Source organism: Pinus tabuliformis, chromosome Q, assembly GCF_031772625.1.
Source record: "Pinus tabuliformis cultivar Carrire ecotype Pingquan chromosome Q, CPIR1, whole genome shotgun sequence".
In the NCBI taxonomy this organism is placed as follows: domain Eukaryota; kingdom Viridiplantae; phylum Streptophyta; class Pinopsida; order Pinales; family Pinaceae; genus Pinus; species Pinus tabuliformis.
The window spans coordinates 654,102,986-654,123,926 of record NC_142296.1 but is presented as its reverse complement, the minus strand read 5'-3'; the positions used below and the strand labels follow the sequence as shown (position 1 = coordinate 654,123,926).

Below are 20,941 nucleotides of genomic sequence, written 5' to 3'. Positions count from 1 at the left end.
ATTAGTTAAGCTTCCATCATTGACATGAAAAGATCTTGATTTTATTTCCTCAATTTTTGTTGCTAGTTTTTAACGGTTATGGGAAAGAGAGGTTGATTGCATAGGGGAGAGCCTGAGGGACCTGAGGGTCCTGAGGCCATCAAAGCCATCCCAGAATTTTAGGAGAAATTCTAACGAGCAGGCTGGGAAGAGTTCCATTTCAAGTGTGATGATTTTCATGATGTATTGGTTTGTACCTTTGCAGAAGGATTTGACGAACAAAATGTAGCATTGTTGGCATTTCTTTCCCGATGATAGAGGAAACAATTGCAAAGACTACATGCCTCTAGATGGATGGGGATCGTTGGTTCAATAATTGAACTTTGGCAGGTATTGATATCCCTTTCTTTTTTAGGTATAAGCATAAAGACAAGCTCGAGCATTTGGAAGTGCAGAGATCCTATCTCAAAGCTGAGGATAATTCAAGCTTATTTTACCTACGAGGGACGCTACAACAGACTCGGCATGTACCACTTCAGATTTGTCGCTCATATTTTTAGACACGTCAAAATGAACATGAACTTATTTTTTGCTTATGAGTCTAAAAAAAATGTCAACAAGGATTCAAGCTAAACTAAATGCATCCCCTCACTATGTTTTCTATAAGAGCCTAATTAATCTTTTGATTGTCAACCATTTGAAAAAATTTAATAGAACATGGGAGCATTTCCTGTTTTGGGGGGATTCATAGAGTCAGGCTCTCCTAAATCCAAAATCAATAGAAAGAAGAAGAAACAAAAGAAACTTGTCGAGAACTCTAAGATCCAAAAACAAGGAACCTCGTCAATCCAAACCAAAAGCAAAAGGAAAGTCTCCCTGAGAAGGAAAACACAAACCATTGTTCCAGTCCCTGAGCTAAAGAGGGCTTACACAAGGAAAGGTAAACGGGTTGTGGAGGAAAAATCCTTATCTCCTCCTCGAGAGCCATCTCCTGAGCTGCAAGAAGATCCTACTACTAAGGTTCATGTAGGTAAAGATGTAGAAGTTGTAGAGAGTCAATCTAGTGAAATAGGGGAGGGTCAGCCTGAAACAGAGGAAAAGGACATTAAAAATGAATCCACCTTGGCTTAAATGTATGCAATCAGAAAGCCTCATACAAACCTATAAACAAACACAAGTTTAAGTTCAAGCTAAAGTAGAACCCTACTCTATCAATTCAAGTAATTGATGTAGATGACATACTATTGAGGGACCTAATGATAAATAGCAAGGGGGCTTCTAGCTCTAAGAAGCACAAAAGTCAAAGGAAAATAGAACTTGGCCCCAAGGCCAAGAAGACTAGGAAAGTGAAGTCAAGAGATGTAGGTCTCTTGTTGGAGGCTACTAATAAGCTCAAATAAGATTTTGTCGTAGTGTTGACTATTAATCCGTAATCATTCCTTTTTGAAATTTTTTGACATATCGTTGATAATTAAATTGTCAGCGCTAATTTTGTTATATTTTGAGTAAGCATTGAAAGTTAAATTGGCAGTGATTCATGGTTTCTTATACCAATAAATGTGTACCAATTGATTTTCCAATGACTGGAAAGAAATATGTTTTTGAAGCAATGATAAGAGGTTTGGATCAAATAAAACTCATGTAAGATGGATTCACGTACTATATTCCTATTTCGGTGAATCGGGCCCATATTTCGAGGCAAGGTTGTAATTTCAAACATGATGACAAAGTAGGGGATTTTAGAAGATTTTGGAGGGATATCAATATGTGATTTTATCCTCAGCTTCAACCAGATTTTCAGCTACAATTCAACCTCCAAATACAATGTCTTATCATCTTGCTTTATGATTAAAAAAACAATACATCAAGGAAATTTCTATGCAATGTATTTGGTCCTAGTTAGAGATTTACGTAGATATTTGAGACTTTTTGTAATTAAAGTTTTCTAAAAACATGGTTTTTTTTTTTCCACTGGAAAAATCCGTAATTTTCATTAAGAGAGAAAATTACATATAGTAGATGCAAAAAGCATATGCACTATCAGAGCCTTTAATTCAGATACGCCACGCAGGGTGATCTGGTTTTGTACCAAAAGCATTATATACAGTCAGTTAAACATCTAGCTTATATGACCGCGCAGGGTCCGTAGTATTCATTCTATATATCATATAAACAATAATAGCTTTAAGACATCAGATTTTCAAATCATTATGCGGATCAAGGACTGTTGTTCCTTTGGTATCGCTGATCTATGTAAGGCCTGTGGTAATATCTGAATTCCTCAGATCCTTGCTGTTCCAGTATTATCCATTCGCCTCTGGGTAATATCGTGGCCTCCTTGGATAATTGATCAGCGCTGCTGTTATGTTCCCTGTAAATGTGAGTACAAGAGATATGGGTAAATGCTGCCTTGAAATTGTGTGCTTCATACAATATGTTGTTGAGTGTGTGTATATGGCATATTGAAGAATGATTGAACCAGTTCACAATATTCAAAGAATCCCCAAATATGTTTAGATGAAGACACTGATGTCCCAAAGAGAAGTGTAGAAGGTGACGCAAAGTCATAAGTTCAGCAAAGTTGTTAGAACCCACTCCGAGCCCCAATTTGACTTTATATTTATGGTTTTCACTGATGTGTAGTATGAAGCCCCCCCCACAACCGTTTTGGTTTGAGGCTCCGTCAAAGAAGGCCCAAGGGACGGTTCTGTCAATGATAGGGGGAGGATTTATGCTCCGCACCCTAGAGGGAGTGGGTTCAGGCAGTTCTAGATAAGAGGAGATGATGCTGGCTTCAGTTCTAGACCAACATACAGTCTGATTTTCAAAGATATATCTGTTGCGCGCCTTCCAGATATGCCAAGAGACCACCAAGGGTAGGTTCTGAAGCTTGGATCGAGAGTATCTGCTACTCCAGTCTTCCCATGCGCTTTGTAAGTCTCTGCCATTCCAAGTTCCAGCAAAACCGATAGACGTGGATAAGTTTAGCCAGAGAAGTCTTATAGTTGTGCATTGCAGGAAGAGATGTACAGTGGATTCTGAATCTGCTTTACACAGTATACACCATGATGGACCATATAGCGCTCTGTGGGTTAAATGCTCTCCCGTAGGTACAATATCCTTGAGAGCACACCAGAAAAATAGTCTGATGCGCGGTGGGGCAACAAGCTTCCATATATCTCTCCACCATTTAATACTAATTTCGGGCTTTTTATGCTGAATAAGAGAGCAGTATCCAGTCTTCGGGGAGTATATGCCATTGTCTGCCAAACACCATACTAATTCATCAGTCCCCTGTTTTATTCTAATATGAGATTCAGCTAATGCAGAAGTATATTTCAGCCACTCCTGTTGCCACTGAGGGGGAAGATCAAGCTGCGCAGCTGAATTCCATGCCTGTGAGAAAATATTGGTATTTTGTTGGTCTGCGATATCCGCAAAAACCCTAATCTCCCGAGAATGAAGATGTCTGATGAGATCTCTGCTTAGTATATGCATTCCCCCACTTCCAATCCAAGGGTCTTGTCCAATCCTACCGAGTGAACCATCATTGATTCTCCAAACCAGGTTGTCTCGTATGTGTGGGAGAGAATGAATCAGTGCCTTCCACACCGATGAGCAACCTCTTGTCTACCATGTAGGTAATCTGATCCAGTCAAGTAAACTCTGAGGCCATATGTATTTGTGATATGAAATATGTGCCCAGAGGTTCTGACTTGTCATTAAAGACCAACCCATTTTTGCCGCGATAGCTTGTGCAAAAGAGGGAAGATCTTTGAGTCCCCAGCCACCCCATTTCTTCGGTAGTGTTATCTTTTGCCAACTTATCCAGGCAAAGATTCTTTTGTCATGATTGCCATTCCAGAGATATCTATTACAGATCTGTTTTAAGCGCCCAAGAATGCTCCTTGGTATCCATGCCAGTGCCATCCAAAAGACTGGTGTGGCTTCCAAGGCGGATTTTATAAGTATCAATCTACCAGCCCTGGACAAGTATCTGAGACTCCAAACAGTAAGTTTCTTTTCCAGCTTAGTAACCAGCCAAACCCAATCAGCAATTCTTTGGCATGTGGGTTTGAGCCAGTACCCTAAGTATTTGAGACCTCTGTCCAATGGATGTATGCAGTAGGGGAAAGCCTGCTGTGCTACTTGTGATTCTTGTAGAGTAGTGCGAGAAAATGTGATAGAGGATTTAGAGTGATTTGCAATCATACCTGTAGCAGAGGTAAAGAGGCGAAGAATACTGAAAAAGTTTCTAGAATCCCGAATACCGCCATCCAATAGAATGAGCACATCATCCACGAATAGTAGATGAGTGAGGAAGCAATCATCTGAGATCCGCAGCCCACGAATGTCTCCGTTCCTTTTTGCCGATGCAATTAGCCTGCTTAATCCTTCCATAACAATGAGAAAGAGCAGAGGTGATAGTGGACAGCCTTGTCTCAGTCCTCGTTCCGAATGAAAGAATGGTGAGGCTGAGCCATTGATGAGAATGCTGAAGGATGGGGATGTAATGCAGGCCATAATCCAAGTGATGTAGTTGTGGGGGAATCCAAGGTGGATGAGCATCATCTTGATGTATAGCCAACTGACACGATCGAAAGCTTTAGATAGATCAATCTTGAGAATGATACTTTTGAGATGCTTTGTCCAGATTGAATGTATTGCTTCTTGTGTCGAACCAATAGCTTCATGAATCTGTCTAGAGTCCAGGAACGCAAATTGTTGAGGGGCAATATGTCTAGATAGAATCAGTCGGAGTCGATTGGCCATGGTCTTGGATATGATTTTGTGCAGGCAGTTGCATAAGGAGATAGGTCTATAATCATCAAAGGAAGATGGGGAGTCAGATTTTGGAATGAGCGCAATGAAGGTCGAGTTAATGGCATGATATAAAGACCCCGAGACCCTGCTTTCCTCCACAACCTTCAGCAAATCTTGTCCCAGAATATCATAGAATGCCAGGTAGAATTCTATGGTCCAGCCATCCGGACCTGGGCTCTTGTCTTTTTTGAACCATTTTAATATGCCTTCAAGTTCCCCAGAAGTAACTGGAGCATTAAGCTCCTCTGCATCATCCTCCTCAACAAATCTCGGAAAGTGTCTAGCTATATTGATGATGTCAGGGAGGTTTGATTCTCGGGGACTCTTATAGAGACCTCTGAAATGAGTTATCCCAAGATGAGCCAGCTTATTGAAGGAGTCAGCCATATCTCCTTCTGGCGTAGGTAATTTCCAAATAGTATTTGACACCTTTCTTCCTTTGGCATAACTGTGGAAAAATTTCGAGTTATCATCCCCTGCTTGTAACCAGATTGCTCTGCTCCTTAGTCTCAGGGATTCCTCTCGCTCCTTTAGAATATAAGCCTTCTGGTTTTCCAATTCAATCAGACATCCCTTATCCTCTGCTGTTAAGAATCCCAACCCTCGCTCATCAGTAAGAGTGCTCAATTCTGATTCAATATGTGTGAGATGAGATGTATCCTGGGCATGCTTTTCCTTAGCCCAGTTAATGGAGAGGTGTTTGATTTCTGAGAGATTTTTGCAAAACCCCCTAGCCAAAGATTCTTCTCCTTTAAAGGGGTGGGCAAGCCAGTAATCAGAGATCATCTTAATGTAGGTTGGGTCTCTCAGCCAGATGTGATTAAACTTGAAGGGGGCCTTTGGTTTTCTACAAGGCCCTTGAATTTCTAAATATATAGGCAAATGATCCGATATGCCTCCCGATCCTACCCATTGCTTGTAATGGTGCAGTTGATGAAGGAGCGAATCTTTCATGATGAATCTGTCCAGTCTATGGGCCAACGCAACATCCCCCACCCTTCTATTTCTCCAATTCGGAAGGAGTTTTTGCATGGGGATATCTACATAGCTTGTCTGCTCTAACAGGTTGGTCATATAATCTGTAATAGAGTCAATTTGTGCCGTCGATCCCCATGATTCTCTGAACCCTAGTGAGAAATTGAGATCACCACCGATGATAGTCTTATCCCCTTCCAATAGAGAGAGGTGTAAGAGTCTCTGCCAGAATTGCTCTCTGTGATTACACGGGCCATATACATTCACCATCCTGAGTTCCATGCCTAGGTCAGCCGAAAAGAGATCCAGACCCAAGTAACCAGTCCCTCCCCAAGTGGCATCGACCCTAATAGAGCGGGGGTTAGTTCCGATTGCCAGTCCTCCAGATCTACCGGCAGCATCTAGGGCTATAAATGACCAACCCGGAGTCAGAGCTTGAAAGGTTTTGGAGATCTGATCAACAGAGCAAAGAGTCTCTTGTAGCATAATAATATCAATAGATTCAGTCTCAATGAGACGCTTCAAGGCTAGTTTCTTAGGGGCACTAGCCAACCCTCTGCAATTATAAGATAAGCACTTCATGGAGGAACCCTACGCGGGGTTCGTCCTGCTCTAAGGACCCCATCGATGGTAGATTGCCGCCCAGATACAACCTCCGCCCCAGCTTTCATAATAGCTTTTGAGAGATCAGTTTTCCTACCCCTGGTAGGCAAGGGTCCGACCCCTGACCCAATGATACCAAGACCGGACTGGTGGACCGACGAGTCTGTGATATGAGATCGGGATCGAAGGAAGTATGAGTGAGGAGGAGAATCAGCAGAGGATGATCGGGGGGGGGGGATGATGAGACAAGAGAGGGCAATGAGGGTCCAGTGGTAGCAATAATGGGCGGAGATGGTACATAGAGAGGAGACTGAGATGGCTGAATAGACGATACATCAGTAATATTAATCTGATCAGATAAGGAGAGAGAGGGATTAAGAGGAGTGTCTGTGGCTGAAATCGATCCTGCGGCTGAGCGAGCCCTGGTCATCGGTGGCGAAGAGTGCCTGTGTTCGGGATCCACCATTGGTGAAGAAGCCACCGGAGACGGTCCAGCAGAGATGGGTCGCGATGTAATAGGAGAGGCGGTCCTGGAAGGGGTGTTGGGACTTAGAAATGTCATATTTTCATCCACCTTTTTCCTTACATTTCATCATCCCATTAACCTTTTATCATATCATTTTCATACATACATTTGGGTTTCACCTTCTTATTTTCCATTTTATTCATTTTTGTATTACAAGTGAATTTATGATTAAACATTAGAAAATATACATATTTTTATATATATCTCAAGAATATGTGAGTTTTGTGATGTGTAGGAAATATGTGAAGAATTAATATCTCCTCCACCATATTAAGGAGATAGTTATGCAAAGGAGAAAATCATGGAGGCATATCTTATCCTATTCCTAAGGAGAAAATCATGGAAGCATATCTTATCCTAAGGAGAAAATCATGGAGGCATATCTTATCCTATTCCTAAGGAGAAAATCATGGAAGCATATCTTATCCTAAGGAGAAAATCATGGTTGGCATATCTTATCCAAGATATGTGAGAGATTTATTGAGAGATTTGTGGGATCATATTTTGTAATAATGGGAAAGCAGTCAAAAATGCTTGAGAGATTTGTGGGATCATATTCTGGGAAAGTAGTGGATGATCATTATGAGTTTGTTACTCATCCCATTGTATAAATAGGAGTAAAATCTCCTCCATTTGTAATCTTGAAGTTTTTGTAATTTGAAAGTTTTTGTAATCTTAGAATTTTGGAGTTTGTAATTGAGATTTTGAAATAAAGGATTATACTTCAATTTAACTTCTACATTTGAGTCTCCATTGAAGTGGTGTGCTGGTGGATTTATGGAGGGCCCCCATGGCCTCACTTGCATGCCTATTTGTTTATTTTAGGTATAATTCATTTTATGTTTTTGTTTGATTTCAGCTTTCCAGTTTTCTTAAAAGTTCTAATATTGGAAGGATCTTATTTGAAGGTGTTCTTGTAAGAGAACCGTAAGATCTCAGACAATTATTAGATCTAGATTTATTTCATTTCAGCTCTTAATTTCTTATTAGATTTTCTAATGTTGGAAGAGATCTTGTAGAAAGTATTCTTGTAAGAGAATCATAGATCTCAAACAATTGTTATATCTAGGCTTGATTAGTTATTAGGAATCTTTCTAGATCTATATATTTTAGATAAGCACTTCTAAGTTTACCTTCCCGGGTTGACATTAAATTAAACTCTAATTTGCATCCGCATTTTAGACCACACAAGGGGCAGGAGTGTTCCTCGGAGAACCGTCTGATTTCCGAATGAATGGGCATTCTTTGATAAGGTGCCCCACCTTGTGGCATCGCCTGCACCTGAACGAGACACCCTCATAGTCCAGTATCTGGGTCCTGTTATGTCTCCCCCATTGTAATGTAATCTTTTCCTCCAGCCCCTCCCGAGTATCTAAATGTACCAATATACGAGCGAGTGTCCTGCTTCTGGATTCCACAAATGTGCGATCATGATCTAAGTAGGTGCCTAGAGCATTGCCGATCCTGATGAAAACTTCTTCGCATCAGTACTGTAAAGGAAGACCTGGCAAACGTACCCAGATTGGTTTGGTCCGATTTGTTCTCGTTCAGGGTCGAATAGAGGGCTCCATCTCTTGAGGAGGACCGGGGCCATTTCGATATGCCAATACCTAGCCAGAACTAGATTCGTGTAACTTTCTTTAGAAAAATGGAGAGAGAACCATCCCCTTGGTAGAACATGTACTTCTGGCAGATCAATAAGCCTTCCTCCCCAAATCTCATTCACCCATTGCGACAGCCGTTTAGCTGAATATGCCCTGCCCCGGACATGCCCTACCAGCACAGTACTGGCCATAATTGCAAAATCTCCTAAAATCGAATCCTCTCCAAATCAGATGGTGATGTCTCTTGTAGTAACCTTAATGCACTTCGACTTCTTCTTGCAAGTACGGGGTGCAGACGGATCGTCGAACAGAGGGTTTGGTACTCCTTCCTGAGGGAAGGGCTTGACTGGCTTAACCTTGACTGCAGGGGATTCGATGCACCCTGAAGGGCGAGATCCCGCACAGGGAGTGTGCGACGGGGCCGGATCTGGGGGGTTATCAGGCGGATCAAGGAAAAAAGATGGTGATAGAGGGTCGAATGAGGGTGAAGGCGGAGGATGAGAGGAGAGAGTCTGTAGTGTGCCCGGAGATAATGGAGGGGCCTCCAAAGCGGGAGAGTCACAAGGAGGACCGGAAAAGGGCGGAACCGAGCCGTGCCGAGGGAGTGAAACAACGGGCGAAGGATGATCAGATACCGGCCCAGTTGTCGGCGAAGGCGGTGCAGACGGAGAACCAGTTACAAAGCTGGGATTTTGGAATATAACCCTATCTGGAAACGGTTCATCCGAATAGTCCACCGCATCTGTCTCCATATTGTCGGCCATATTGTCCACAGGTCGAGAAGCGAAAGCGACGGGTGTAGTCAGCGATGGTGAGGAGTACAGGGAGCTATGCGCAGAACCGAGACGGGCTTCAGAAAAGAGGTCGGATGCCCTAGACTAACCTTGACCTTCACGAGCGCGACCCTCCCTTCTAAAAACATGGTTATAGTTTGTAAATGTTCTATAAAGTTGATCATGAAAGAGAACCAAGGGCTCGAAATTTTTGGATTAAAAAAAAAAAAAAAATTGTGTATTGTTGTATACTTTGGAGATTAATATATTTTGTTATAAGCAGTGTTATATGTGCAATTTTAGAGATTCATGTGTGAATGATTTCCTATTTGTTTTTCTACTATGTTTATTTTCTCCTTAACCACGCATTTGACCATTAATATTCAATATTTGGATAAAGTTGGATGAATTAGAATTCGTATTGAATGCTCAGATTCATGTTATTCGAATACTTATTTTGTTTTTTCAACCTAAATGTCATTGCAGAAATCATAGTTCTTTGAAAGAATAACGTCGGCGTAAATCACATGTAGACAGACATTTGTCGACACATTTCGAACCAACTAGTGTGGTTCATCGTCAAGACAAGTTGAAGAAACAGATCCAACTTAGCATGTTAAATAGTCTGAGCAGAGTCTCCAACGGCTAAATTGACTAACGGCTAATTTTGACCTTAGGACCCAGATAAAATTATTATTTATTTATCTTATTTTATTATTATTATTATTATTATTATTATTTATAGAAATAAGTTAAATTAGGTAAAAATACATAAATAAATAAAATAATTTTAATAGTTGGTTTAAAAAAGAATTTATTTATTTATTTAAATTAATTACATATATATATATATATATATTAAAGTAAGTTATAATATTAGGTTATTAAGATAAAAGTTAGGATTAATAAATAAAATAATTTCAATGGTTAGTTTAAAAAGATAATTTATTTATTTATTTAAATTATTTAATAATTATTTATATATATATATATATATATATTAATTAAAATCATAATATTAGGTTGTTACGTGACGAGTATTTTCATTCAATAATAATTTTAATGGTTGGTTAAAGAAGTAATTTATTTATTTATTTAAATTATTTTTTAATATATATATATATATATATATATATATATATATTAGTTAAAGTTATAATGTTAGGTTATTAAGATAAAAGTTAGGATTAATAAATAAAATAATTTTAATGGTTAGATTAAAAAGATAATTTATTTATTTATTTAAATTATTTAATAATAATAATTAATTAATAATTATTATTATTATTATTATTATTATATATATATTTTTTAATTAAAATCATAATATTAGGTCGAGAATTTTCATTTATTAATTTAATAATAATTTTTAATGGTTAGTTTAAAAAAAAAATTAATAATTTATTTATTAAATAATCAAAAAAAATAAAAAAAAAAATATATATATATATATATATGATGATGATGATGATGATGGTTAACGTCCGCTGAGACCAAATAATGATCTATCGGACCTAAATAGACGAATTATTTATTTTGATTTAAGATTTTATTCCTATGCTCAAAAAGCTTGGAGAGAAGCCTCCCGAGTTCACTATAATTTTGGCACTGTAAAAGGCTAGGAAGGTCAGTATTGTAACAAAGATTGTGAAATTGAGATCTAATGTGGTTGTATGCAGGGCACTCTAAGAGGAAGTGGTTTTCATCCTCGATGCTCCTATTCTCACAAATATGGCAGATCCTTTCCGTCCATGGTGTTTTAGAAACTGCCCAACGACCTGTTTCACTATGGAGCTCATGAGAATTTGTTCTAATATTTGCTATATTAATTTTCTTCTTTGAGCTAGTTAAAATAGAGAGATACTTTTGATCTTCAAGGGTGGGGTTGATGACCTTCTTATAATAACTTAATTTTCTTTTAGACGCTAAATCTTTCTCACACCACAATTTTTCTTTGAACTTAGAAGTAACAATATCTTTAATGTTATTTATGTTTTGCAAAGCATCATTCTCATTGATCTCCCAATAGTTTAACCAGGCCCTTGTGTCTTTATGCCATCCTCGGTTAAGCCTTAGGTGGTTTTGGCTGGAATTTAAAGCTAGCTTAGGAATTCTATGATCATCTATGTTATTGAGCTTGTGCTTGTACAACAGAAACCTGAGCATAGCTAAGCTCTCAATAGGGGAAAGACCTGCTTCTATCAGGAGAATAGGATAGGGTGTATTACTTTTAATTTTCAGGTTATAAGTTATAAAATGCTTCTGGATTTGCTCAATCTTTCTCCATGATTCTCTGGAGATGCTGCAGCCCCAAACTTCACAGCCATATAAGATAACAGGAGTGACTAAAGTTTCAAAGAGGAACTTCTTTTTATCCCACATTACGAGGTTTGTTGTTTTACAATTATTTTCAAGACCAAAATAAGCTTTCCACCCCCCATTGATCCTTTTCTCAATGTTATGGTTCCAGTTGAGCTTGTGATGGATATCAATTCCTAGGTACTTGTAAGAATACACTTCCTCCAAGTTATTATTGTCATACATAAAATTAGCGCAAGTGTCCTTCTTGGATTTGATAATCATAACTTTTGTTTTGTCAGTGTTAACAATCATACCCATGGTAGAGCAGAAATCCTTAAGAAGCTTGAGTTGCTTATCCAGATCAGAAGGGCACCTTGCCAAAAGAACAATATCGTCAGCATAGAGAAGAAGGATAACGACTATCCCAGCTAAGATCGTGCCATTACATCCTGCTTCTTCTAAATAACCTTCGATCTTATCGATGTAAATGCCAAATAGGGTAGGGGAGAGGGGACAACCTTGTTTAACTCTGATGTTACACTTAATATCTTTCGACCACCCCTCATTGTTCTTTAGCTTGGCAATTACATTCTCGTATAGCCTTATAGCAGCAGCTCTCAACTCAAGAGGAACCTTTAGCTCTTCTAACCTATTCCAAAGGTTGTATCTAGGGACCATATCGAAAGCCTTTCTAAAGTCTACAAAGCAACAAAATAAATTGGATTTATCATTACGACATTCCTCCGCAATGATCCTAAGCGTAACAAGGTGGTCTGTTGTTGAGTGATGCCTTCTGAAACTTGCTTGGCCTTTAGCCCGCTTACCTTCACTTTCAAGCCATATGCTTAACTTTTTTTCCAGAATACTACCATACAACTTGGCTAAGAGAGGGCTGATCATAATTGTCCGATAATTAGAGGGGTTATTTGTATCCCCACTTTTAAAAATAGGGATAATGAGGCTCTCAGTCCAAGGTTTAGGGAACCCTTGCTTAACAGCTTGATTGAAAAGCTTGTGGATGTGGGGGATGAGGACAGGACCTCCAATTTTTAAGATTTCCGCCTGGTAACCTTCAATGTCCTTAGCTTTCCCATTAGCGAGGCGATTAACCCCAAACTTAATGTCTTCTAAAGAGAAAACTTCTTTCGTAGTGAGCAGGGTTTCCAAATTATCCATGACATTTGGAGATTCATAAAGCTTTTTAAGATAAGAATTCCAATCGTGAAGAGCAATTTTATTATTATCCTTAGTCTTCCTAGTCAGAATCTGCCTCCAAAATTTCTTAGGAGCTACCTTAGAGGGTGTAAGAGATTCTCCTGTCTTTGACGAATGTACTGCCCTTTTTTCCTTTTAATTAGGGCTTTGTATATTCTTATCTTGTCCATTTTAAGAGAATCATCAACAGCTTCCTTAATTGCTCTCCTCGCACTTTTACAATCTTTGTCATACCATGGATTGATTTTTCTATTTCTTTTATTATTTGAGACTTCAATTGAGAACTTGTTAATAGAATATGAGAGGGTTGTAGTAAAATTATGATATAGGTCTTCTATGTTGTCTATACTAGATAAAGGAGGCAAATTAGTTTTTAATTCATTTAGAAAGAGATCCTTTTTATTTTTATCAAATATTAAGTTCTTTTGGTTGTAAGTATTATTTTCTATGGGAACTCTATGCATGACAAAATTGAGAGTTATAAGTAAAGGCCTATGATCAGAGTCAGGCTCGTGGTCGTTTAAGATGTCAAAATTTACCATTTCGATGTATAATGGGATATCGGAAATAACGTAGTCTACCACGCTGCTACCAAGTCCATGGATGCAGGTCATCTTGCTGGAATTGGGCCACTTCTTTAGACCGTTGCAAATTATGAGATCCTGAGCACTACAGAGCTTGACTAGCTCTGACCCAAACAAATTTTCCCCGAGGTCTTCAGAGCTCCTTTTGTACCTACTAGCCAGGGTAGGGTCTTCGTCTAACCAAAGAGGATTAGGGTTGGAATGATTGCTTAGAATAATAGCTTGGTTGTTTGAAGTTCGAGCATTAAAGTCACCTATTAAAAGGATATTACCATCATTCCTTAGGCTAGAAATATCATTCTCTAAACTATTGTAAGGGTTAGTTTTATCTAGATTCTTCTTCTTATAGAAGTTAGAATTAATGGGGGGAAAATAACATATGGCTATGTAGGACTTTTTATTATTAATGTCTCTGATCTCTATCCAACTAAATTGGTTGTAAGGGTCGCTTTTATAAATCCTAACATAGGGGGAGATGTTCTTCTTAATGTAACAAGCTATTCCCCCAATGCCTCTACGGGAGGATCGCTTGTTCCATGTAGACCATAGCGTAAAGCCATCTATGTTAGGGACCTTAGATTCTTCGTGCTCCCAAGTTTCAACAAGCAAAATAAATCAACATCATTTGAAATCCAACTTAGCTTGGGGCCTTTGTTCCATGGGAAGCCCCGACAGTTCCAAGAAAGGATCCGAAGCATGTTTAATTGCTATTGATTACTATATTTTTGGTTTCTATCTTGAATAAAGGCTTTTCTATTTCTGATTATTGCCCATTTTCCTTCCTTTCTAGCTTCTTTTACCTTTTGAACCTCCTTTCTTAATTCTGCTTGATCTTCTGGAATGAGATCTTCATTTATGAATATTCTCGTTCCTTTTAGACTTGAGGTTTTACTAAGTATGTTGTGCTTATGATCAGTAGAGCTCACCTTTATGCGGATTAATCTTCCTTTATTCTCGGTTGATTTCCCCAACCTTGTTGCTTCTGTGAGACACACTGTTTCAATTTGTAATCTATTATGTAATTCTGTCTGGACTAAGGCTAAAGTATCCTCATCTTCTTCCTCTTTTAAACCGAATATTATAAGGTTTAAGGTCCTTTTGTTACGTTCCTGGTCTAATTCTATTAATTTTTTCATTTCATCTTTAATTGGTTTAATATCTAACTTATCTACCACACTATTTAGGGTGAGGCGGCTATTAACTTTTTCTTCTAATTCTTTAATCATGTCTTTCATTTTAAGACCCTCTAAGGTATCAGCGTCTCCTTGCTGGGATGGTTGGTTAGTATCTTGGTTTTGTTTTTCTATAGCATACAATCTAGTCTCCATTGCCTCCATTTTATTCTCCAGTAGTTCTATTTTATTTTCTATTTGTTTTTGGATCGTGTTTTCAAGAGATGCAAATTTATTTTCCAGCACGGCTTCTAACTCTTTTTGTAACTTGGCTTCTCTTTCTTCTCTACGTTTCTCTAAAGACTCTATATACTCATAGAGGCCTTGTAGAGTAACTGTGCTAGGTCTGCCCTTGGTAATCTTTGGTAACTGTGGTGAAATATTCATACTTGAAATTATATGAGCAAATATGTATTAGAAGAGAAAAGAAAAGAAAAAGATAAGGAATGTGTGCACCTGATATCAGCGAACCTGACTGATATCAGGTGCACACATAAAGTTATTAAAGTTATCAGGTGCACACATAATTTAATTTATTATAATTAAATTATAAAGTTAGGATAAAACACTATCTAAATAAATAAAATAATTTAATGGTTAGTTTAAAAAGGTAATTTATTTATTTAATTAAATTATTTATTAAATATTGTTAATATTATATATATACATATATATTCTAACTAAAATTATAATATTAGGTAGTTAAAAAAAATATAAATAAATAAATAAATTATAGATAAATAAATAAATAAACCAATAATAATAATAATTATATATATATATAAAAAGAGCTAAAAAACGAGGAGGGGGCAGAAAAATCGACTAAGAAGAGAGTGCTGGAATGCAGCACCTACTGATTTTCCAGCCATCATCTCTATTGAGATTGCTCGGCCTCTTTTCAATCTCAATAGCTTCCCTCAATTTACGATGATGGAACTGAGCAACTTTGGCAACAACCTTGGCCTCCTCAATACACACCTGATGCTTGGTCTTTTCCACATGCTCAGCTAATGCTGAAGACTTGGATCTCCCATGTCTTAGGTCGGCCGCATGTTCGCAGATCCTTTGATGGATGGAGCGCCCTGTTTCCCCAATATAGGGGGTCCCACAAGAACAAGGGATCAAGTAGACACCCTTCATGTCCTTAGGGTTAACGGGATCTTTCACCGATCGGAGGGAATTGCGAATGGTGTTGAGGGGCCTAAAGGTTGAGGGAATATCATACCTTTTAAGGATCCGAGCAATCTTGTCCGTGGTTCCTTGAACATAGGGAAGATGGACACCTAGACGACGCTCTTTTGGCTCTTTCTTAATTAACGCATTTTTAGAGGCTTTACGGAAAGCCTTCTGACCCAGGCGTCTACTATATCCATTCTCCACAAAGACATTAAGGAGATGGGATCTCTCCTTATCAAAGCTCTCACAATCATAGTTCTTTGTTTATGATGTTTATTTTATGTAATCTTCTACCATGTCTCATTTGTTAACCTATCAAATAAATCATAATCTATCTTGCCTTTGTTTAGAGTTGTTCATATGACCTGTGACTAGAAGATATCTATTTTTTTCGGAGAATCCATGTCCAATGGTCCCATTTTATAGCAACCCTAGTGAAAATTATATGTAATAAAAAGTTAATAAAGGCAAAATAATAGCGACAGTTGATGGGACACTTATTCCAAGATAAATGTTGGGCAAAACATCCTCTTGTGGGTGTTATTTGGTTTATTATAGCTAAGGAAATTGGTAAAGGCAATGGCTAAGGCCTTGGAAAGGAAAATGGCATTTTTGGCATATTTATTTATGAAAATAATGGAAATTAGGAGAAAAGGAAGGTGAAAGGTCACACGTTGCATGTGAGGAAGAAAATGAAGAAAATAGAGGCCTAATTGATAAAAAGGATTCTGAGGATCAGTTTGTAACCTTTTGTTAGTTCAGTTTTGGAGCTCTCTCATTATTCTCTCTCTCTTACTCACTCTTGGAGACTTAGATTTTTCTTGGAGCACTTTGGCATTGGATCAAGAAAGGCAAAGAAGGCAAGAGGAAGGAAGGAGAAAGCAAGGAAGAGTAGGATCAAGCAGCTATAACAGGATTATTTGCAGGAATCGATTTGCATGTGTGTTTCCTTGCTAGATTTGGCATGCATGGTGTTGCATGTGGTTCTTTGATGTTATGGCATGGGTTTTTCCAGGTGTGACAGTGTTTTCAGCCTAGCCTTGCCATTTCCAGATAGCCATGGTGTGATGGGGTTCTCATGTTTTGGTTGAGATAGATTGTCGAATGGATTCAAAGATGAGTGAGGTGGATCTCTAAAATAAAGAACACATGGCCTAGAGATCCTTGAACCAGACTGTGGATTGTGGTAAAGCCACTAGCCTAATGACTCTTGATTCGGACTGTGGGTTGCGATAAAGCCAGGTATTGTGTGCCTCAGTGGGCCTAAGAATGCTTGACCAGTTAATGGTGGGAAATACGGTAAATTCTAGAGGTGGTTTCCCTTGATTAGGCTTTGGAATCCTTGCCTATGAATGGCAGGATATACAGTAAATCCTAGAGGGTGGAGTATCGGTTTAGGGCCCAGTGATCCCTAGATCAGGCTGTGGATTGCGGTAAATCCTAAGAGACTAGGAGACAGGAAAATTCCTCACAGTGTAGGTGGAGATCATGGTAAAGCCTATTATTACATTTTTATTGTGTTGGCCTGGTGATCCAGTGTGGATTGCAGTAAAGCCTGGTTTCTATTGATGAGGATGAGGTGATCTATCCTCGGGATGCCCTAGTTGTTTCTTTTGGTTTGAGTCCCGCATGCATGCTTAGAATATAGCACGGGGGTATTTGGTTGAAGAGAGATCTGGCTCAGCCAATCTATGGTCGAGTGGAACGTGGTAATCCCATACTGGGTTAGCTTTTACATTCATTAATAAGAGGTTATTTCCTTGGTATCTTATGTGTAAATGTATTGTTTATATTTGGATTCTATGGCTAATGTATCCTTTGTATTTTTGTTGTTATTATGCTGGTTATGAATATGTATTATGACAGTGATGATGTATGGCTCTCCTCGTGTTTTGATTTGTGAATGAATGAACAATGTTTCTATGACCTAAAATATGATAATGTGACTAATGATATAAGGGAACAATGCTTCTCAGCAATTCTTAGATAAGTATGAGACTCCTATGCTGAGATCTATTGTTTAAACCTGTAGATTACATATTTGTGACATGTTTGACAAAATACCTATCATGGCCAGTAGGGGTCCAGTCAAGTCCTTGTTTAATAAATTGCATGTGTATCCTTATTATGTTGTTATCTTTCAATTCTAAAACCGTCATTGAGTTCTAGGTAGTGACCTGAGCTCTAGGCCTAAAAAATAAATGGCACAAATCCTGAAGTCGCAGGCACAGGTCTGAGGAGAAATTCCCCATACGCATGCATACCCATGTTGTGGGAGCGCCTGGAGCCTTCTGGACGCATGCATGTCCATATCAAGGGAACATCTGGGAGTTTAGTAGTCTAAAACTTCAGTTGGTCTCAGGGGCTGGTTGCCTGAGTGGTTGGGTTGGCTCTTGGGAGTTCTGATGTTGATGTGGAAGGTTTTTGTGGTGTGTTTCCATCGATTCTAATTCCTTAAGGTCACCTAGGAGGTTGAATCCCATTACAGTGGCCTCTCGTTGCATAATTATCCTGGTTGGCTAGTTACTTGGGTAGATGTGGGACGAGGGTGTTACATAGTGGTATCAAAGTGGGTTCCTCTCTTTTTGGGTCATATCTGATACCACAGAGTGGTATTAGAGAAGGTTGTGCTCTCTTTAGGTCATATTTGATACCACAGAGTGGTATTAGAGCGAGTGTGCTCTTTTTGGGTCATATCTGATACCACAAAGTGGTTTCAGAGCATGGTTCACCCCTCGGACTAGATGGGCGATGTGTGTTGGTCATGCATTCATTTCGGTTGCACGTGTGTTAATCATCCTTGTGGTCTATGTGCTTGTTGCATATGCATGGTGTAAGTCATGGTTGTAGTGATGACACCATGTGAAAGAGCATGTTGTTGTTGAGAAGTGTGTCATCGTGAGTGTCTGATTGGTTACATGTGTTTATGCTTGCGTATTGTCAATGTACATTGGTATGGTTGTTGTTGTCATGCATGAGATCATGGTATGCGTAGTTGTTATGATCGTGCATTGATGACTGGACTCTAGCTAGAATGATGGTCATATGGTTATGTGCTTATGTATTATATGTATGTATGTTGTTATGATTATGTTTGTACATGTATTACGTTGATATGGTTGACCTTGCAGATGAGATATCCTCCCTGAATTATGCTAAGGTATGTTGGTTTATTGTAATTTGGTTTAGCTGACATAGTATGCCTTGCAGGAAAGAGATCAAAATGACTAGCAAGATGGTAGACTACAAATATTCTCCCTATGAATCAGATAAGCAGTGTGGTGTTGGGCACTCTTCTGATTCAGTAGACACGTTGAGAAGCTTGAAGGAAGAAATAAGGAGTTGTAAGGCGGACAATGAAAAAATCATGTAGGCATAAGAGAAACAAGGGGATGTTAATGCAATACTCCTTCAGAGTTTGTCAGAATTGCAGTGATAAGGACCACTTCGGATCAACCATGGGTAGGAGGACAAAACTAATGGGGCATATGGCAATAGGTCTCATGGTTTTCATAGGTCAGATAGAGATGACATAGTTAGAGATGGAAGATCATTGGATACTTCAGATAGGAAAAGTGACGAACACAAGAACTACTCTAATCCTTGTTCTAATAGGAATTACTATTGCCATCATTATCATCCTTCCAGGAGGAGTGATAGGGGATACTTTACAGATGAATTTAAGAAAGCAAAGCCACCTACTTTTGATGGATATTTGAAGAAATCAAAAGATGTAGAGCCTTGGATACTTGGGATGAAATTTTTTTTTGAGTTGCATAATTACACAGATAATATGAACGCTAGAGTAGCTATCTTCAGCCTGAGAGGTAAAGAAGATATTTGCTGGGAAGATGTGAACCGGGTCAGAGACATCATGATAGAGGACTTGAGTTAGCATGAGTTCAAGAGGCTTTTCAGGAAGAAGTACTTGTCAAAAAGGTACTACAATAGTAAGGCCAAATAATTCTATGAGCTAAAGATGGTATCAATGACAGATGAAGAGTACACGACCAAGTTCCTGGAACTATTGGGGTATATATCACATCTTATAGATGAGAAGGCTAAAGTTCAACGATTTGTCAATGGTTTTCCATTAGCATTTAGAGATCAAATTGAATATGATGAGCCTCGGTCACTTGAGAAGGTTATTGGAAAATTGAAACATTGCCATGAACAATAAAAGCATAAGAATGAATCTCAACATGGATGGAAAAAGAAAGATAAAGGTAAAGGTAAATGACAAGTGAAAAGTGAAAGAACTCAAAATGCAAAAGAGAAAGAAAATGTGGCACCACAAAAGAAGTTCAATGCAGCTAGACAGGAACATGGATCACATCGACAACATAAAGGTGATGGTACTAGACGGTTGGAGTGTTGGACTTGCGATAAGGAACACCTTAAGAGAGATTGTCCACATAGTTAGGGTGGTAGGCCTAAGATTTATAGTGCACATGAGGCAAAAAATGTTGGGGATGTTGGACAGAGCACTCCTCGTATCTATGCAGCACTAGACAACAGATAGGCAGACCATCAGGAATCTATCATTGAGATGGACGGTAGTCTTTGTGGTCAAGTTGTTTCTATTTTGATTGACCCTGGATCTAATTATAATTATGTTAGTCTTGACTTGGTGAATAAGTGTGGTTTGAATAAATAAGTGCATGCAAAATCTTGGTTAGTGTAGTTGGCTATAGGTACAAAGAAGCGAGTTCATCATTGGGTAAGAGCTTGTGCATTTGATTTGAATGGTATGCCTACTGCAACACATTTGAATGTATTACCATTGGGATCATACAATATGTTGTTGGGCATGGATTGGTTGTACCTTCATAGGACCAAGGTGGATTGTTATGACAAAGCCATTGAGTGCTTGGATGACAATGGGGAACCAAGAGTCTTACAGGGAAAGAAGAAAGCCACATCAATTAGGATGGTGACAACTATGCAAGCAAAGCGCAGTCACAGAAAAGGGTGTGTGTTATTTGCAGTGCATATTTCTAGCGACAAAGGTAAGGAAGTTGAGGATGCAAATGTTTTGAGCAGGTACCTAGTTCTACAATAGTTTTAGGATGTGTTTCCCGCGGAGATTTCAGAGTTTCCACCTCACAAGGAAGTAGGCTTTTCTACTGAGTTAGTGTTAGGGACAACTCCAACATCAAAAGCAGCATACATGATGAGCACACTTGAGTTGGTAGAGTTAAAGTTGCAA

At 38.7% G+C, this 20,941-nt stretch overlaps 1 protein-coding gene across 1 annotated transcript; it reads right to left on the bottom strand.

Annotated features, from left to right (window-relative positions):
- Positions 1-2,196: 2,196 nt before the first annotated feature.
- Positions 2,197-3,477, bottom strand: LOC149221204 (uncharacterized). The gene has a single exon (XM_089387342.1). It carries the CDS (start codon positions 3,475-3,477, stop codon positions 2,197-2,199), a length of 1,281 nt encoding a protein of 426 aa, XP_089243468.1.
- Between the last annotated feature and the right edge of the window lie 17,464 nt (positions 3,478-20,941).

Excerpts from the sequence above, each read along its gene's own strand:
- LOC149221204 (XM_089387342.1), bottom strand. The coding sequence starts at position 3,477 with ATGCATATACTAAGCAGAGATCTCATCAGACATCTTCATTCTCGGGAG.